General features: G+C 37.3%; 2 protein-coding genes across 3 annotated transcripts; one reads left to right on the forward strand and one right to left on the reverse strand.

The window, feature by feature from the left end:
* Positions 1 to 6,824: 6,824 nt before the first annotated feature.
* On the reverse strand, positions 6,825 to 11,732 carry lipg (lipase, endothelial). The gene is made up of 10 exons (XM_043247326.1): positions 11,485 to 11,732; positions 10,070 to 10,254; positions 9,646 to 9,825; positions 8,970 to 9,078; positions 8,629 to 8,853; positions 8,308 to 8,550; positions 8,101 to 8,221; positions 7,753 to 7,977; positions 7,569 to 7,664; positions 6,825 to 7,483 (listed from the first exon to the last, which is right to left on the reverse strand). The coding sequence occupies exons 1-10, from the start codon at positions 11,588 to 11,590 to the stop codon at positions 7,471 to 7,473; spliced, it is 1,503 nt and encodes a 500-aa protein (XP_043103261.1). The 5' UTR covers positions 11,591 to 11,732; the 3' UTR covers positions 6,825 to 7,470.
* A 170-nt stretch (positions 11,733 to 11,902) lies between these two features.
* mthfd2l (methylenetetrahydrofolate dehydrogenase (NADP+ dependent) 2 like) lies at positions 11,903 to 20,983 on the forward strand. Of its 2 annotated transcripts, none has more exons than XM_043247327.1 (8): positions 11,903 to 14,074; positions 14,415 to 14,599; positions 15,349 to 15,471; positions 15,656 to 15,808; positions 16,755 to 16,862; positions 18,614 to 18,730; positions 19,153 to 19,278; positions 20,261 to 20,983. In XM_043247327.1, exons 1-8 carry the CDS (start codon positions 13,935 to 13,937, stop codon positions 20,374 to 20,376), a joined length of 1,068 nt encoding a protein of 355 aa, XP_043103262.1. In that variant the 5' UTR covers positions 11,903 to 13,934; the 3' UTR covers positions 20,377 to 20,983. The 2 variants fall into 2 exon arrangements, with proteins under 2 accessions (XP_043103262.1, XP_043103263.1); XM_043247328.1 differs by having other exon boundaries at positions 18,614 to 18,706.
* The last annotated feature ends 508 nt before the right edge of the window (positions 20,984 to 21,491 follow it).

A 21,491-nucleotide genomic window follows, 5' to 3' on the forward strand; every position in this document is an offset into this window, starting at 1 on the left:
TTGACAACATGACAATGAACAATGACACAAGGACTTTTCATTCTGATGGCAGTGTTATGTTCATTGACATAAATGGTTATTTTTGAATGATGAACTAAAGAATTTGATAAAGTTACAGGCTTTTACAGGTATTCCATTGTTTGGTGCTGTTTTTTCTGAGGAATGCACATACTTATATGCCAGTATTACAGTAAGGATATTACGAGAACTGCACCAAAGCGACTGAGAAGTCTGTAGGTTTTGAACAATGGATACAAACAATGTTCGCTGTAATACTGTGCCCACAATGCTTACAGCGGAAAAAAAGAAGGTGTTTGTTTTCAATCTTGCGTTCTTGCGTGCAATTTTTCATCTACATGCCAGTTTTGTACAGAAACGTACACAGGAGCTCAAGAAAGAAGAGCTTTACGTTTTAAATAATTGTGTGTATATCATACATCCAAAGATATAATATTACAGCAAACGTGTTTGCAAAGTAAAACGAATGTTTCCTTTTGAGTTGTGTTTGTGATATCTTCAATGCGGTGCTTAATTTTGCAAGAGATGCAAGGGATTTTGCATTTTGTGTGTCCTATTATTGAAAATGTGTGCAACAAAGGGTTCAACCCATTCTGTGGCATATATTACCTGGCTTTTTTTTTTTTTTTTTTCAAAATGACAATGGGTAAGTCACAGTGTTACTGTATCATTATATTTCAACTTCACTGTATTGCCCTGTTGGCACAACAAACTTTGTATATGCACATGCTTAATAATTAGTGCCATTTTTGTCGTAATGTCAAATTTTGCTAATGTCAAATTTCATCGCTATGCCATAGAGTTATGCGCAATTTGAATATTGAGCTCTATAAACATGCTTTTTTGGAGAATAATTTCTGGTACTGGTTTCACCTGAAGAGAGAGGGCTGTTGATGGATTTGTCACGCAAGGAGTTATTTCCACTGGTTTATTGGACCAATGCAAGGGAAAACATCCGATGTAAAGTTATAAATATTCCAACTTTTTATTTTTAGATGTTACAATCCGTACGTTTCTTTTGTTTCTTGAAGAACCAGCTCACGACCAGCAACTTTATCTTAAACCAGCAGCCGTGCTTCAAAACAACATATGCTGTTAATATAAATTAATAGATGCGGTGTTTGGAAGTGCTTCTTTAATGTTTTGTGAGTGTTTTTAGCATTTTGCAAACAAAATGAGTCATTCCGGCCTCTGCTCTTCAGTTTCAGCTTCCACTTCCACTGAAAATGCGATGTCCGGGTGGACAAGTGTATCTAAACACGGAAAAATGTAATGTCACGAGAAGAACGTTTGTTCTTAATATTGAGAGAACCTCGCAAGACAGCTGTTACCTGGAAATGAGTTGTGCGTTCTGAACACCTTTTATAAACTGCTAAAATTAACAGCACTGTAATATTTAAAACAAAACCAAAAACAATAAAGGTATTTCCCATAACATTATCCTATTAAAAAAAGCTGCTATTCAAGCAAAATACCAGCTATGTATATTATTTATAGCAGTCTCAGTTTAGAGCTTCAAAAAGAATCATCCGATCACAATATATAACCATATTATTTACATGTCTTATCAGCTACCTGTCTGTTTAGGCTTGTTTTTGTGTAATTAAGCTCTAAGCAGAGAATAATGCTTGCGTTACAGGGAAGTGTTAGCAGGTAAAAGAATGACTCAATCGGACATGGCACCATTACTGAATGGAGTTTTAACAGGAAACATTTGAGATACAGATAACAAAACTTGATTAAATGTACAAAATATTCTTAGAGGCATTTGTGACTAGTACCTTACCAGAAAATGTAATTAATCGTGAGCATCTGGCAGATCTAAAGCTGAGCTCATGGCTGAGAGGGTCCAAAACGAAACCCTCAGTGATGGGGGAGGTGTGATTCCCAGAACTTTATGTGGGAGTCAGATGTTTGCTTGCTTGTACTTGACTTATTGTAAGCAGCGTGATGAATAATTTACACAGCTATACAGTTTCAACAACGTCAACCGCTCACGCAGGTTTGGCAAACTCAATTGGCAACTGTGAAGAAACAGTACATTCCCATTCCGGACAAAAATCCTCACCATATACTTATACTTTTTCCAAATTCCATTTTTTTGCAGTCGCTTTGGTGCATTTCTAGGTGCATTTGGTGCATTTTCCAGCTACTCGTTCAACCTCCTCATCGTCTGGTCAGTTGTGCGGACCATAAAAGCAGTTTGTCGTTCTTTTAAACAAATTGCCACTGCTTTGGTACATTCACGCAGATAATTATGCACATTTGCCTGTGGTTTCCAACATTTTCAGCTCGATCTCACAGCAATTCGTACATATTTTATGAGGGGGCTAATTTGTACAAGTTTGTACGCCCTCACTCGTGCAAATTCATATTTGATACATCGCATGTATCTTACAAGTTGCCAATTCAATATGCATTTGTACGTATGATCTACACTTACACATAAACTACCCGTCGCTGGGATTTTAGACGGATCGTACGAAATCGTATGAGTGGAGTCGTACGAATTAGCCACATCAGTCGTTAGCTCACCAAATTTAAATGCAAATAGTTGATCTAGTCGTCAAAACTGTCAAACATATTTTCTACACAGTTCTATTAGACTTGTTGTGAATTTGCCCTGAATTGTGCAAGTGAATCTTGACTTTCACTATGAAACATAATCTAGATCAGCCGACTATAAACCAAATAGCAGGTGCATCTCATTAATCTCCTGTCTGGAAAGCATAGACAGAGGACAAGAAGAACATCCAGAAAACAGCCGAGAAGAAGGCGGCGCATATCAAAGGAAATAAGGGCCACTATTGTGGACAACTGTGCAGCTGAATATTGCGAGATCCAGCTTATCCTCAATAATTCAAACAGTCTCTTCAATCAATATCACACATACTGTAATGTGTACATTTGTACTTTTGAAATGGATATATAACCTACAGACTTCCGCATTTCAGTACAGTAACTGTCAATCAAACTCTAGTCATAGTTTAAACTAACCGAGTGCACTGTTATATTGATCACATGACTAAACATTTCGACTACCTTGTGTGTGAATAATGACACAAGGACTTTTCATTCTGATGGCACTGGTACGTTTATTGACATAAATACTATACCTTTGAGAGATGAACTGAAGATTTGGAGTACGTTACAGGATTTTGCAAGAAAGACATTGTATGGTGCTGTTTGTACGAGTTGTTTTGACTGGTAAGATTGTCGCACAGAGAACTGTGGTATAATACATTTCAAGCAGCGTGACTTCAGCAACTGATAACTTACCAAAGCAATCGAAACTTTTTCAAAATAATGAGAAAATGCATTTACGATGCGCACAAGTGACGTAGAGGTTGAACAGGTTTTGAGAGAAATGAACCAAAGCGATGGGAAAAAACCTGTAAATTTGGCAAAGAACACATTTCACAAAAAAACTTGTAAAAACAGCTCTACACAACAAAACCCTCTAACTTTATCTTTAGTTGCTCGACAGTTCATGATAACTAGATCAACCATTTTGCATTTGATGACTTACACAATAAACTAATGACTAGATTTGAGGGCTAAGACTACAGTACAGAGAGTTCCATAACATTTTGCGCAACATAATGTTAGTGTAACATAACGTGCTGCTTGAAGAGTACTACACAAAATCCCAACGAAGCGGCTTTTAATCGTAACCAAAGCATGCGTCAAAGGGCACGCAAACTTAGCTAATTTAGCAACAATGAGGACAAACGGAAAGGATTAAAGAGAACGGGCTTTAAAAACACTGTGTAAACAATCAGGGCGAACTAAAACAGGTGGACAGACATAGGTGGAAACCAATAAACTGATAATCACTAACCGATGACAGGAAGGACCAAATAAGGACATATTGAAAATCAAACACAGAGTCCATGACAATTAGAAACTGATAATGTAGCAAACCACAGACAAATACGCATAAGTTGCATGAATGTACCAAACAATCACAACTTGTTCAAAAGAATGAAAACCAGAACTAAACTAAAGCATAAACTGCTTTTATGATGTGTACAACTAACTAGATCAGGGGTGTCAAACTCAGTTCCTGGTGGGCCGGAGCCCTGCAGAGTTTATAAGCAACCCTAATTAAACACACCTGATCCAGCTCATCAAGTACTTCAGACATACATAGTATATGTGTTTTAGCAGGGTTGAATCTAAACTCTGCAGGGCTCCGGCCCTCCAGGAATTGAGTTTGACACCCCTGAACTAGATGGTGTGGAGTACTTTTGAAAATTTCATTTCTGATCGAAGAAATGCACCAAAGCAACTGAGAAAAACTGTAAATAAAGGATGTTCAAAGAGCTTATTTAAAGACGCACAAAAGATCCAAGAATTTAAATCCAGAATTCTCACACCCATACTGACATTCTTGTTCTTGTTCACACCCGCATTCCATATTTTCTATTCTTGTGAACATTTTATTGCAAATAAAAAATGTATTTACTTTTATCTGGTCAGTTTCATAATGACAATAATAATAAGAATGTAATGAATATAATACATTTCAAATAACCAATTATTTTAATTAATTTATTCGTGTTTTAATAAAAGTGCAGCTAAAATTAATGATTAAAATTAAGTCAAAAAAGCATTGAAAAAACTGTCGTTTTAAATAAATGACGGCAAGTAAATCATGTGGAGAATTCATGTGAATGATGTAATGTATCCTTCTTATCAGAAAGGTAAAACCATTGTGTAAGATAATAGCCATTTCCTTTATCTTATCAGTTCATTCACAACTGAAGGAGCTGATAAGCAGCATCTCACCTAATTGACAGGAAGCTACTGTTGTGCTACTGTATGTGAAACGTCTGTGCTAAAAAAATGGATTTCCTACTGTAAGATATAAAGAAAAGTTTTACTTTCCAAAAGCACATTTTGGAAAAAAAAATTATAATATATATATATATATATATATATATATATATATATATATATATATATATATATATATATATATATTTTTTTTTAGAGCAATAGACATACATGTGACAAATGTTTCAATAGATTTGTATTTTCAATTATAAAATGTCATATAGATAATTATTCATAGACTATAAGCAAAAAATAGTTATTCATAATTATTCATAATTTACTTCATATATCGCTCGGCACCCAGCTATGTTAAGTTGAGTTACTGCGTACACATTGAGAGGTTTGGGCAGCAATGAGAACAGGTGCTTCCACTTGGCTGATATTTTTGGCAGGTCTGTTCTGCTTCACACAGCTGGACAACACCTTCTCTGGTTGGGTTCGGTTGGTACGTCTGCGTGACGTAGCAGAGGATTCATAGAAGGTTGAATGGAACATTCTGCACAGTCCAAAGTCATAAGGGTACAGTCACTGGAGCTGTACAGGCTATACATAATCACAAGAGCACCGCTAACCATCACAATAGGAAGTTCAACTTGTATTTTAAGGGTGCTGGAAATTGTTTGACAGATGACATCTGTGGTATGAGCGCTGCTTTATGAGTCAAAATGAATTGTATGTTTGCCAAAATAGGCATGTGTGGGGAGAGTCACCTGACTGGGTTCCTTTATGTTTGTAAACACATTTATGAGTCCATGCAATATTTTGTTTTAATGTTAACTGATTAGGAAAAAGATCGTATAAAAGCCATCCATATGTATAAAAAGCTATTACAGTAAAATACTGTTTAAATTAAAAAAACAGTTACAGTGCACCGTGTTAGATAAACAGTATTTCCTGCCTCTTATCTCATTCTGTTTGACGCCTCTCTTTTTTTTTTACACTAGTAACTGACAAATTTTATGGAAAGATTTCAACATTTTTAAGAGGTTTGTCACCAGAGGTAGCTACTATTAAGTAGGCAGGCAAACATTCACTGTTTAAATACATTCCTAAAACAGGCGGAAATACAAACACGTGTTCGTGTGGAGTTTTAAGACTTTTCTGAAACTATTTATAGGTTTCTCCTGTTTTTTTTTCTAGTTTTTAGACTGGTCAGAAGGAAAACTGTGACATCATTTACTCATCCTGATGTTTTTCCAAATCAGTATGACATACTTTCCTGGAAAATATTTCATTCTTTCCCATTCATTTTCAACAAATGACGTCTGAAACGATCAGGGTTCAAAAGAGGATGCTGAAGCATCACAAAGTATGAGTACAATCTATTTAGAGCTTTTGAGGACTTTGTTTATGTCTGAAATGGCATGCTCAAAGCACATACTTTTAAACACGTCATTACTTAGAAACTTTCAATAAATTATGTTCTAAACGGTACAAAAGTATTCCTGACGTACAGCACATGTCATGCGGAGCTCCTCTCCTGTGGCCTCATGGTAAAATTTACTCCATTCACATCTACTAAATAGGATTTTAGATGCAGTACTTCACTATACAGAAGACAACCAAATTTGAATCGTCTGTGGTACAAAAGCACCCTATCTTTTTGAAAGCTTCATAGTCACTGTAATTGCAAAGTGCAACTAGCAAAGCCTTTATAATTTATCCTTTTGTGTTCCAAAGAAGAAAGGCTGTCGTACCGGTTTGGAATGACATGAGAGGATTTACAGCTTAAGTTGCTACAACACCTCTCACTATCATTTCCTTTGCAAAAGTCTTCCTTAAGCAAGTAAACCAACAGAATTTTATTGAAGCATTTTTTGAACACCTACAGGTTACGCAAAAATAAACAAACAAGTAAAATATTAAAATTAAGCTACTCAATTAATTGTATTAATACTCCATCTTTTCTCATCAGGTTAAACACGTCAATAAAACGAACGATACCAGTGATATCTTCAAATGAGGCATTTGAATCCAAAGTAATTTTATTACAAATTATTACGTTTTATTCACATTATATACATAAACCATGTACAGAACAAGGCACAAAATGTGCAACATATTTATGAAGACAAAGAGCGGTTCTCTCCATTCTTCTGACCTTAAATAATACTGTGAACTCACATAAAATCCTTCCTGTTGAAATCCACAGACACCTACAGACGTAAAAGTGGTCACCAGGAAACTTGGGAGAGAATTCATTTATGCCTTGGTACAAGGTGTGCATTAGGTTGATAAATAAGCTTGGTTTTACAGTGCTTTTTTTTCTCCTTCATAAATTAAAAACGTACAAAAATATAACAACATGTACTGCGTTGTTAAGGAACAGTCGGAGATCCACAAAACGGACATTCTGAACACAACAGTAGAAAACATACAATAGTATCAAAAGAATCTCACAATTCAGAACTTCCCAACGGTAGAAAAAAAAAAATGCCCTGAGCAAGTCCAGTAACCAGTCATCACCCATTCGAGCTGGCCATTTAAGCAGCACAAGCTGTGTTCTACCCACCCAAAGAAATATGGTGCTTTATCCCACCAAATGTGTACCAAAACAAACAAAAGTGCTCAGGCCCCTCATCGCCTTGGGTCCCTAGGTAACAGCGCTTCCTCTCAGTAGTGCAATCTGCAAGTAAATAGAACAAGACAAATGAATAAAATGAACACCGCAATAGATAAAAGTACAAAATACTCCATTTCCCCATACATACCGTTTTCTAGGTTTCACTTCCCAGCCATCACGACATTTAAGAAATGTAACTTCTTGCCCAGGCGATATCTCTGTCGCTTCAGCACAGAAGGTGAACCTGTGAATGAAATATCGGGACGTTAACTATCTACTACTTAATAAAACGTGGACAATTCGTAACCAATAAGTGCCAAGGCAGCGCTTACTTTTTCTGCGTTTCTCCTGCTTTGACTCTGATCCTTCGAACCTCCAGAACTTTTTTGTTTTGTGAACCCGACCATGACCAGAACGACGACTTAAGGTGTTTTAACACAGACGTCCAGGAATCAGAAGGGCCTTCCCAGCGAAGAGAAATCTTCAGCAGATCACCGATGTCCTCTTCAGTGAAGACGAGAAATGTGTTCGTGAGATTCAGACCAACTCCGTCGGCACTGTGAAAACAGAAGCCAGGTCAGGTCTCCAAAAAAATTTTAATCTTCAAAAGAACCCATATAAAATGATGTTTAGCAGTAAACGGGAGAACATAGTGGCAATCTTAATCAAGTGGTGCTTACATGTCTACACTGAGGTCAGTGGTATCATTATGGGATCCGTGTAGTTTGACGTAGAAAGTAGGATCTGCATCATCGGCGTTCTTTCTGTCGAACACATGCATCTTCATCTGATAGTGGTAACCTGTAGAGGATTGAGAAACAACCACATTTTAGTGACTCATCATGACAGCATGTGATTTCAAAACAAGAGAGGCTATAATTACTTACCACCAAAAGGTGTGTCTGCGCGAGTCTTCAGGTACATTTTGCTGTTTCTCCTCTTACGCATTTTCTTGGCATTGTAACCGATGCTGTTGCAGCGGTTCTTCCTGCAGCTCAAGCAGATGCCCTTCTTGAAGCGATCAGGGCCGGTACATTGAAAAGCGTAGCTCACGTGGTCTTTGCTCATGAGGGAGTCCACGAAGAGATGCACTGCCCGCTCATGTTCACACTTCATGACTTCCACAAAGTCTGCGTGGTGACAGGAAACATTCGTTAAAACGGAAGGGTTGGAAGTCGCCAAAACGATAACTAAACCGAAGAACTCACTTCCTGCAGCAGCGGTGGACAGCACATCTCCTAAGGAACAGCCTGGCTGTACATCTCCCCCATTGGGATAAATATCGATGTGTCCAATAGGTTCCTGGATCCCAATACTGACGCCCAAAGCTCCCCGTGTGTATGTGTGCAGGACGTCGACGAAGTCTGCGTCATCAGGAGAAAGCCTCTTGTGGGACTCTGCCCCCTCAAACATGGGGCCAGCTGGGTCTAAACCTATTAAAAAAAAAAAAAAAAAAAACATTTAGAGATGGCCTCCATGTGCACAAAGAGAGCAATTTCTTTGTTGCTTTGTTATAACAATCAGTGACCAACGTAAAGCTAAACCTCACCTGTTATACGTCCAATTCCTTTTACAAAAGTTCCAGCATATCCAGCAACATGAGCACCAAGACTGTATCCAATCATATGCACGTCCTCAAGTTGTAGCTGCACTTCTTCCTATCAAAAACAGACACGCGTTAGATTAATAACCAACCTGAGGGGAATATCTAATAAATTATTATTAAATAAATACTGAATGGATGAATATGGGATGTTAGTTCATGCCATGCAATTTATTTATGCTTTGTGATGTTTAACAAAAAAAAAAGAAAAAGGAAAAAAAAACGGGCATTATGCTTCATGCACACCGTTGCTGGAACACACTCGGTGCCAGCTGGGGCATCCATGTGCGAATGTGGGGGGGCTTATATGCTCAGCTGCTCATTTACACTGCTTTCCTGTATAAAAAGAACTTCAGGGTCTAAAGGAACCCAGCTACGATGCATGAATATTTATTGATCCATGAGAACACCCACAATGCCTTGGGCAAACCGCTGACATCTCAAACAACAAAAAAACAAATTGTACTTCACCAGGACATCTGCTGTACTGAGAAAAGATGAATAACATCCACAAAGATCCAATGTTCAAGGCCACAAGCAGAGTTTTCACGGTTGCCAGTTCTCTCAAACACTTACAAAAGAGAAACAAACATGCCCGGTGGGATGTATAACATAGACGTACCTGGAGCCAGTCCAAAAGGGTTGCAATGCTCTGCCCGACCCGGCGGGTATGGTTAACGGCATCAGGGTAAAGCTGGTGGGCCAGGCCCAGCCAGTCGACCACTACCACGTTAGCCTCCGACTCCCGCCTCTGAACAGCAGCCACCAGCTTGTGCATCCAGCTCTCAAACATCCCACTCATCTGTGAAAGATACCACACCCTTTACCAAACCCAACCAGCAATCACGTGCGAAAGCCTGACGTTTGCTTCACATCCAAGAAGTTAAAGCATTGCCACACAAACAAAAGAACATTTCAGGCGCGTTACATTATTTCTGGATATCCTCAGCATGGAAGATAAAATGCGAGAAACCTTCTAAAGATTCGAAAGCCGGGTGTCGAACCAAATGTTAAAACCAGCCACGCGATCATCTGGAATATCTCACCGTCCAGCCGTGGATGATCAGAATGGTCTTGACTGTGGCGTTAAAGCCACACTCCTCAATGCTTTCCTTTTTCCCAGGTTGGAGGTAACAGCCGTCGTCATCAAGATCGAAAGACTTTCGCACGTTGTACTTGATTCGGTCATGAAGCAGCTCTGGATCCATTGAGAAGTTGTCCTCGGCATCATCTAGAATAAATAGTAAAACCGTGAGCACGTTTATGTAAAAACTCAAAACTGAATGCCGGTAAGAGCAGGTGCTTGAGGCATTTTCAAAGCGCTTAGCTGTTTTATAAGGTGTTGGTGTTGAGTTTATTCATGTAAGCCTTGTGACAACATCTCGTTTTAATGAGCTTAAACAATTGAGCTACTGTATAGAGCGGGGGAGAAGAAAAAAAAATGCACAACACTTTCTAACGAGCCAGTTAAACATTACAGGAATGTTAAACCGCGTCTTAGTTTGAGTTTACAGTCTGCACGCTTTCATGTGGAGTGAACCTGCGGTTTTCAACCCAAGGAAGGAGGAAGAATGGATCATGTATCGTCTCCGGAAAAGGAGAAATCAAATGTTTAGTTTTTAGTAAATATTATTAACAGGATTCATGCATACAGACACGGTCTTATGATTTCAGTGAAGTTTTATGCATTTGCTCTATAGTTTATAATTTTCGAGTTTAAACGGCAAACATTTAAAACGTTTCACTTCCATCAGGCGGTGGGTGATGGAAAGATTTTTACTTAATGAACGTAAATGAACGCGGCTTTCAACCGACGACTTAGATTTCTAAACTAATTAGGAACAAGCGTGTGAAAATGATAAAACCGAGCCAAGCACCGAATAACAAACGTGTTAATCCTTTACGTCATCGTCCGGTGTGACGAATGTTTATTTTTCCACAACAGTTATAATTGTTGCTTTAATTTAAAAAAAAAAAAAAAAAAAAAAAAAATCTCTGAAAAGTCAAAAAGTCGTTCAAAAGTCAAATCAATTTTCACCACAAAGTCACTGCGGTCGACAACGCGGCAATCCAGATCGGCGAGAAAACGCGGACATCTCCGTCCGGTCGTTTAAAAGGCACGTCCGAGACAAAGTGGATTGTCCGGGTTTTACTTTTGCGAGTCACCGACACGTCAAGAAAGCGGAAATTTTAACTTTCGACTCGCTAACGTTAATTTTTGCCGTATTTTTTTGACAGGTTCATTTACTTCACCCCACAGGCAAAACGTGAAAATGAGAGACTTGACGCGTTTCTCGCAGTTCGGATGAAATCGGAGTTATTGTTACCCATTGTTCCTGAAAAGAACGATTGTAAACAGAAACGAGTAAAAAATAAGCAATTTAAGCATTTTGCAGACTGAAGTAACCACTTACTTTATATAAAAGCATTTGAAAACGGTCAATGAAGTCAATTTTCCTACCTTTCAGTTGCGCGTTCTCGTCGGGTGCAGCGGCCAAAGCACTGAATGAATGGCACAGGATAAAACATAACAAGCAAAGTGCAAGTCTTATCGATTTCTCTACCATAATGTTCAGGGCTTTAAAATGGTTTCCTCGTTCTTCTGACAAACTGGAGTAACTGGTGAGGTTGTACGTGTTACTCCTTCGCTAAAAGGTACCAGGCAAGTGTATGAACCTGTATCAGGTTGCTCATTAGAGTTTTAAATAGTTTTTTTCAGTCATCTGACCATCGGCAGATATCTACGACGAAATTCTTTCTTTCTAATTGGTCAAGCCCCTGGAACTACGTTCGAGGGCGTGGCATATATACGTTTGAATGAGTTGTAGAAGACTGGCACAATTCTCACGCTGAGGTTAACCCTGTGCTCGCCGCGCCCGAGCGCGCACGCTGACGCACGGAGCGCAGCAAAAGGTTAACGAGTCTGCAGCAGTGCAGCACATGACTGTTTGTTTACAAATACGCAAACACTGGATGTTTTGGGGTTTTGGGGCCTTTTGGGGTCACTGTTGTTGGCGTTTTGCAATGCAGGGTCGGCGGGGCTCCTGGGTTTTGGATAAATGAATGCTCTATTGTTTTGACTTTTTTCACTCGCTAAGTGAAATGTTGAAAATTGTAATCCCCTACAGTTCATTTTGAGAAGCTGAAATGTTGTCAATTAAAAATTCCCACAATAACAATGCATAACTCTATAGAGAGAGATAGAGAGAGAGAGAGACAGAGAGAGAGAGAGAGAGAGAGAGAGAGAGAGAGAGAGAGAGAGAGAGAGAATTTCAAAAGCAAACCTACTCTTTAAAGTCATGTAGAAGTAAAATAGTTCTTATCCAAAATAAACAGTTTACACTCAAACAATGTAAACTCTGTAGGCTTTAGATTAAACCTAAGCTTTATGGAATTCAGCCTGTGGTTGGCACACATGTAGAAAGTCAATTGCAATGGCTAAACTGACTGACTGGTCATGAATGCGTTTGTTTTATACATGAACTGAGTGTTTCACGTACACAATAGGCCTGACTTGAACATTTCCAAAATACGGTCAGTGGGCAATGACCTTATGTCAGCTGTTTAGGCTAAAAGGTCCATTTAAATGTCAGTTTTATGTGACTAAAAAACAAACAAAACAAAACAAAACACAATCAATTAGTTTCCCACAAGGCATTGGTCAGAAGTGTCATGGATGTTGGTGAAATCCAAGAGGGTCATATAGAAAAACCTTGGCCCCTCCTTCCATTTATATAGTGGATTCTCTTTTAGAAAATGCATTGATGAAGCCTGTGCATAGAAGACAAGGGCTGCATACTAAAGAGCTGTAGAGCTCAACAAAAACATTATTCATCGGCCACCTTCTCTGTCATAGAAGAACATTTAGGCATCAAAAACACTGCCCTGGTAACTCACTTTTGGTGTTTAATCAAATGATCAGGAAATGAAATAATTCAGAGTTAAAAGCACACACACATACATGCATACATACACTTATATATAGCATTTTCCGGCGTATACAGGTATACAGTGCATCCTCGTACACCTCGTGTCACCTTTGAATCTGGGCACAGCACTTTTGTTTCAGGGCAGTATATTGCAGTCTGCCCTGGATTAGGTAAGAATATTTGGGTTAGTTTAATAGGTCACTGAATGACACCTGCAGCATAGTAGACAATTACAAAACTCATTTGCTCCATTTTCACTTTCTTTAAAGTCTTGTGTTTTTGGCACTGCTGCGCTTTACTTCTAAAAGGTTCTAATCCTATTGTTTCAGGATGTTACACTTCGGTAAATGGCCTGGAAAGCAAACACTGTAGGTCTATTGAATTTCAACACATAATACAATCCAGATTTGCATTTCCTGTAGGGAAAACTAGCGCATACAGGACAGCAATAGAAAAGAGTTAAAGTTTAGGTAAAACGATACAGGTTTCCCACGTTCATAGAAACACCTGGTAATATGTAATAGTGGATTGCCTTGTTACAGAAATCAATAAAATAACTAAGTCGTTTTGTTTTTTATAGACTATAATATACTAAATATTAATATATCTAAACAAGGATGAAATGAGCTCCAAAACTAAGTTTGATTAACGGCATTCACCTCAAAACTTTAAGAATTTGAGTTGGAATATATTCAGAGATTTTTTTTTACACGATCTATATATCACATGCCTGGCTTTTTGGCTGCTCTGATTGTTTTAAGATCTGTGCCGGCTTTTAGGTCACTTTTTTGCGGAATTTCCCGCTTCGTTTGTAGACGAATTATAATTTAGATGCCGGAGTTTTATATCACATAGACGCAGCGAAATAAAACGGTGTTTGCGGACGTTTTACGTCTGCTTAACACAGAACCGGAAATGGTTTTGTTCTGAGAGTGACGCGTCTCGACGCGCGAGCTGTGAGAGGAGCAGGTGATCAGTTACTATGGCAGCTCCCTTTGCGTTAACAGCGAATTATACTAGAATACAGACATTAACGTCATATTTCCGGCATTGTCGATCAAAACGATGGATTAATCTGAAAACAGTCAACCGGAGAAGCCCTTTTTGTCAGTCACTGAAAAGGTTAGGACTGAATCCCCCCCCGGTACAGATAAACAAAGCTTGCATGCATTCCTACGTAAAACGCGTGTTTTCTTACCGGAGCTGCATATCATCCTGTTTGTAGAGTCTTTATCTATATAAACATGACGTACAGGACATATAGTCATTGCTCGAGGTCGATTCAGTCAGCAAATACATTTTGTGTGTTTGAATATTCCGCCACCATGTGGGTGTCATCGATACTGTCAGCGAGATGCTTAGTAGTGCTGTATGTACGTTGCGGATGGGTCATGAAGGTTTTGATGATTTTTCCCTGCGTCTGTCACAGTGTATCGTTACGCGTATGTTATTTTTGTCACAGACACGCTGCCACTGTGGTCTCAGGGACAGAACTTGCTCGACAGATCCATAAAGAGATCCAGAGCGATATAGCGAAACTAGTGGCCCAAGGCGACAGGAGACCTCACCTGAGTGTCATCCTGGTGGGAGATGATCACGCCAGCCACACTTACGTGAGAAACAAAACCCGAACAGCTTCACTGCTTGGTGAGCAACGCACAAAATCAATATAAACGGCGACATAATATGAGCAATGGTTCTCAGATAGTGGTCCACTAGGGGGCCTTTGCAAACTTTTAGGGCAGCCCCAACAAAATACTGATTTTATATATATATATATATATATATATATATATATATATATATATATATATATATATATATATATATATATATGTGTGTGTGTATATATATATGTATATATATATATATATATATATATATATATATATATATATATATATATATATATATAGATACAGAAACATGTTTCCACTAGAGAATAATAATAAAAATAAATAAAAAGTACTTGCAACTTTTTATCTCACAACTCTGAGAGATGTTGGAAGATCTGAATTCTGCACAGTACAAGTTTTTAAATATAAAATATTTTGTGAAAAAAGTCCGAATTCACAGTTTCTATTGCACAATCCTGTGTTTATATTTGGCAAAGTCCAAACTGCGAGATAAAAGTCATTTTTAAAAGTCGATTACGATTAAAAGTGGTAATTAGTTTATTTATTTATATATCTATCTTATTCTGTGGTGGAAACAGGTTTCCATGCATGTCGCATTAGACAGGAAGGAAGGTCAAATCAGTCAACTGAATCAAAAAGAGAACCGCTTATAAAAAGATTTCAAGTTGCTTTTAAAAGCAAAGGCTTTTCTGCAATTTATTATTTTAATGTCGTAAAACACGAATCTTTGCATAAAGAAACTGTTATCTTCTTCAAAAGGCATGTCAAGCAGCACAATCTTCAGGCCGTCATCAGTGTCTCAGGAAGAGATGTTGGAACTGATAGACAAATTCAACAGAGACAGAAGCATCAGTGGGCTGCTGGTACAACTCCCTCTTCCAGGTGCTGTATTATCTGCCGGGACAAAATGGGAAAATGTATAATATGAATTGCGAATAAAAATAGGTCATTGCTAGGAACTAGCTATGTGAAAGTACTGTAGTTTTCTATTTCCTATAAGCTATAATACAATCGCAACAGGTCTGCGATAGTGAAATGATATTTTGAACGCGTCTCTCTCTGTCAGAGCACATCAACGAGAGAGCCATATGCAATGCTGTCGCTCCAGAAAAAGACGTTGATGGATTCCACATAGTAAACATTGGGAAACTCTGCTTGGACCAGAGGTGCATGGTGCCAGCCACAGCTGCGGCAGTGTGGGAAATCATCAGGAGAACGGGTTTGTGCGATATTGTGCGATAGCTTTCAGAGAAGTGAGATTAAAATCTTCTTTGAGTTGTAGAATAGTTTCTCAGCCGTCTCATATTGCATCTCCAGCAGAGATGTGATTGGGCCGTCTGTGATTACATTAGTTAGCAGCAGGTATAACAACAGTATCTGATGTCAGTTTATGTTACTTACACGTTTAAAAACTTTGCTTTGCAATCATATCTGTATTTTGACGGTTTTTCCATGACACGGGCACTAAATTGAGTTAGAAATGTTTACGCAGATTCTATACTAGCGCTTAAAAGTCGAGGATACTTAGCTTTTTTTTTAATGTTTATGAAAGAAGTCTCATGCTCACCAAGGCTGCATTTTCTTTTATTAAAAAACGTTAATCATTGTAAAATATTAACAGTTTAATATATTTTAAAATGTAATTTTATTTTTAGTATGATAAAGTATTCCACCTGCCTTTACTCTAGTTTCACGTTGTTGTTATTAATCGTTGTTTCAGTATTTTGGTGTTTAATATTTTTGTGGAAACTCTGTGATGAATAGAAAGCTCAAAAGAACAGCATTTAATAGAATTTTTTTGTAACATAGTATTATTCTTACTTGATCTGATCTGTTAATGATCAAACGATTCTTTGTTTTTAACAAGCAAACTTTAGAATCGTAGTGTATCGCCATTTCCACAAAAACATTAAGTAGCAAAAACACTGATGCTAATAAGAACTGAGTACCAAAACACATTAGAATGAAAAAGAGTGAAGTAACGGCCGCTGAAAACTTAGGTCCGCCATCACAGGAAATAAACTTTTTTAAATGTATTTGAATAGAAAACAGTTATTTTAAGTTGTAACAGTATTTCACAATATCAGAGGGAGTTTTTTAACCTCCTTTAAAAACACCATAATTATTCCAAACTTTCGAATGCTAGTGAATGTCCTTTTTTTCAGGCATTGAAACGGTTGGAAAAAACGTGCTTGTTGTTGGGCGCTCCAAGAATGTAGGAATGCCTATTGCCATGCTGCTGCATTCGGATAGAAACCATGAACGGTCCGGAGGTGAGTTTTGTGTCATAAAAATAAATAAATAAATAAATATATATATATATATATATATATATATATATGCCAAGAAGCATGCTATATTTCACATTCCACTATTATCAGTCTTAACCCTTTTTTATTTAATTTTCTTGTTACAATATTCATAAACATTTACGTTTAAGATATTACACTAACACTTACATTTCCCAAAGACCTAGACCAGGTTTTTTTTTTTTTTTTTTTTTAATGCTGGATTTTAAGATGACTGCAGCGCTGTAGCTTGTTTTTATCAGCAGTGTTTGGTTTGAAAACACAACTAGTTAGAGCAAACTGATCATTCCGTGAAAAGTAAAACTTAGAGGAACATTGCTTTCCAAAGGCACATTTTGAGAATTTCAATCAATAATCTACAGCCCAGTCACCTCTTTTTTTGAAGGGGAGTGAGATTATGCGAATGACAGATTCACGGAATGAACTCTGGATGTTGCCGCTGATGACGCAAGCTGTCACAGCATTACTATCAAAAATAAACATTTTATCAATAACCTCTAATAACCTTCTCAAGCCATAATGGAAACCTGCTGAAAAAACAAGATTCATCTCTAAGCATGCAGTTATATGTTTATATATATATATATATATATATATATATATATATATATATATATATATATATATATATATATATATATATATATATATATATATATATATATATATATATAATAGACTGAAATATATTTCTTGTTTTTTCATTTTAGCTTCATGTGAAATCAGATTTCAAATAAAGACATGCAAAGTAAACATTGTTAAAAAAATCCTTATTAGTTTGCATTGAATTAAACTAGATATTAGATTGAACCTATTCATCTTAAATAGATTTGAGTAGTTTTTTTGAATAGTTTTTACATTGAAAAACGTTTGATATCTCCAGGAGCAAAATTAGTTCATGTTTTAGATCAGTTTTTTGTTTTTTATTTCCTTCTTGGTATAAAGGAAAGGGAGAGACCGGATGTTTTTGTTTTTTTTGTTCTTGTTCTCCTTTTCCTGAGCCGCATAATATTCGGAAGGATTCATTTATGTAGATAGCAGTGATTAGGATTAGGTTTGTGCAAGATTTGACGATTTCAGCAGGTAAAATGCGAGGCCTGTTGAAAGTAGTTGTGAAATTTGATAGGTTTGTGCTCTAACACGTATGAAATTCCTTTCACAATGAGAGAAACAGCTATGAATCAGTTCTGCTTTAATTTTTTTGTGACTCACGGCCTTATAGTATAAAAGGTGAAACTGTTATTACCTGAAAAAGAAAACTTAAATATGTCCAATGTCACAGGATGAGTATTGCATCATAATTGATCATTCCCGTCATTTATAGTTACTACACCCAAGGTGCTAGCTATGTTAATTCCACAGAATGTAAACTGTTATCAGCCAGATTTGATAGCTTTTAGTTTATGTGGAGGTGTACAGTTACACATTCTGGGAATTTCTGCTTATGAATGCAGCCGTTTTGCCAGCAAACAGAAACCACAAACTATTCAATTTTTTTGTAAAAGAATGTGTGGAATGAACAAAAAATGGGAGCTGGCATTCTAAAAATGGCACGAATTTCCTTGAGCCTGCACATAATTAAATACTGTGAAATGTTTAAATGTTTTATCGTAGATTTTCTCGAAAGGATGTGCACGGCAATCTAAAAACATATTACATTCTAGGATGAAATAAACAAATAAATGAACACCCCTGATGAGCATTATATCTTTCAGGCGATGCCACAGTTATCATGGCTCATAGATGCACTCCTCTACCGCGACTGAAGGAACTTGCCAGTCTGGCTGACATAGTGATTGCCGCTGCAGGTCAGCTCTGTGTGTCCTGGTCAGGTATTCTGTAACACTGTTACATGGCTGTCTAGAATACTCCATTCCGATTGGTCAGCAGCCGCATTCTGCGGTCAAATATCGTTGTGTAATGATTGCTTAACTGTATAATATATTTATTTCTTTGGTAAGTAGCCATGTCATGAGTAGGACAATGCACAGCAAGCTATGTTCATTTTGTAAGAACGATTAGCAGACCTTTGCTTAGAGTTTCGTTACGCAACATGTTAAGTCAGATATTTTTTTCAGAAATACAATACAAATCAAGTTTGAATGGGTTTGAACATTCAAACCTGTGTTCTGTTTTTTCCGAAATTGTAGGCCACCGTACGTATAAATATGAATGATTTAATAAGACAAAGAAATGACTGTGTTCTTAAGACAATGTGTGTTTGTGAAGGGCTGGTCTTAATCTGTAACAACAGGTGTGCCTCACTTAATAACAGCGGATATGGTAAAAATCGGAGCTGCAGTTATAGATGTCGGTATCAACCGCATGCTGGACCCCGTCACTGGTAAACTCCGTCTCGTTGGAGATGTGGATTTTGAAGGTAAATGACACAGGACTGCTTTAGTTTTGTTACAGTAGTGATTTAGTGTTATTTTAGTAATACTGTTACAGTATTTATTACTATTTGCTTGTATTTTTATATTTTCAGTTTAAATGTTTTTTTTGTTCTTTTGGTCATTTTTATTTATTTTCCTTTTTTATTTGACTGTGATTTATTATTTTATTTACTTAAAGAATATTATTTTCATCATTTTTTCATTTAATATTTATATTTAAATTCAACGTTACTTTAGTTAGTTAGGTTTTAGTAAACAATAAAAAAAACACCAATATAGTTAATCCTAAATGGAATTTGCTGTTCGTGTAGGGATCAATTCTCACAAAAAATTCTCATTAATTAACATAATAGCTGTTTATTAGCACTTATAAAGCACATATTTTGCACGACCATATTCTATATACTTAATCCTTCTCAATAACTAAACAAATATTTTACTATCTAATAACAAGCCGCATATTTGAAGCTTATTGAGGCAAAATTGTTTTGTGACAAGATTCAATACTCATCCAAATCCATGTGGTTCATCAAAAAAGGGTGAAAATCATAAAAGTGAAACTTGTTTTACAAGTCTGCTGAAGTCATCTCTGGATGAGGCCATTTTTCACTAACATTTATTCCTCCGATGAGTTTAACTTGAAAACCGAATCGGTGCAATTCATAAATTAACCACATGATTTGGCTCTGTCCTTACAATAATCCCATTAATTTAAAAGATCCATGGATTTGGAATCCCAGAATTTCATTCATTTTTGAGACATTATAATAATTCTGAATGTTCGTCAGTCAGTGTATCTGATGTCTCTAGGGCTCTGTTTGGCTCATACGGCGTTGGCAGGGAGTCACTTAGCAACACGATTTATAGTTTGATTTCTTTTCTCTTGGTAGTATAAAAGAAAAACTTGGCTTAGGCAGAGCTCTTAGTGTTATTTAAGACACCGTTTGTTTTTGTCTCCTCAATCAGCTGTGAAGGAGAAGGCCGGATTCATCACTCCTGTGCCTGGAGGAGTCGGCCCAATGACCATCGCCATGGTAATGAAAAACACAGTCACTGCTGCCAAAAATGCTCCGACATACTGAACAAACACAAAACCTGCCATTATGGGTGGACAAGATACAAGCACTTCGCTCTGGATGCTTTAATTGGCACCATTTGTCCGTACCTTGATTATAAGCGCAAGCCCCTGCAAGCTTCCTCTACAACATCCTTCCCTGCCCATCGGCAAGCTGTGACAGGCCGCTCTAGCTGGCACGGCAGCCATGCATGGCTATGACAGTGGCTACACCCTAATTCGTTTCTTAACTCTGGAAAAATGAGAGAGATGCTTCCTTACTGATTATAAGTTCGTCTTTGCAACAGTATTATAATTTTATCGGGGCCAAGAATATAGGGAGGGTTTGTGGTGCAAGTTTAACATTACCTCGAGTGAAGCCGGAAGTCTTAGTTGCATCATCCCTACAGAGAGTTTCGGTACGACTTGACTGGCTGCTCAACAGGTGGCGGGGTAATAGATGGTTCTCAGATAGACGACAGATGAATCTGTCCACACTGAGACAAACGGACATTAATACATTTTCTCAGGAAATTATTTTAAACGTGTAGTTCGAACAACAAAATGGCAAAAAATACCACAAGGATGCTGCTGTATTTGATGTTTATTTATTCATTCACCTGTTAAAAGTATTATCTGTATTTGTTTATAACGGTTAAATGTGTTTTTTTTTGCCCCATGAAAGATTTAGTATTATTTTTCTGCTTTATTTATTATTTTGTGTCCTTTACATTCAAACTGCTAATAAAAAAACATATTCATTTTAGTACACCTGATGTTGTCCTAAAACATTTTATAGTTTTTTTTTTCCACTATAAAAACGGAGGAATTTAAAAATGGCTTGAAAGTGAAGTCTTGAAGTATTTTGTGTTACTTGCATGCATCCGAAAGTATAGTTCGAAAGTGTAATGTCTTTGAATGTGGAACAGACCAGAAATCATCCCTTCCCGTGTAAAACTAAAGAACAGCGAGTGAAAGCCATCTTTGGCGCTTTTCACATCAAACGTGGCGTGACATGTCTTGGCGTAGAACTCCATGCAAGTCTGAGTGAGATTTGAGAGATACGGATAGTCATATGGACTATGGAGGTTTTTTTTTGTCATTTTTGGTCACCACATATTCTGACTAACATCCTTCGTATAA

Source organism: Puntigrus tetrazona, chromosome 8 (assembly GCF_018831695.1).
Source record: "Puntigrus tetrazona isolate hp1 chromosome 8, ASM1883169v1, whole genome shotgun sequence".
Taxonomy (NCBI): domain Eukaryota; kingdom Metazoa; phylum Chordata; class Actinopteri; order Cypriniformes; family Cyprinidae; genus Puntigrus; species Puntigrus tetrazona.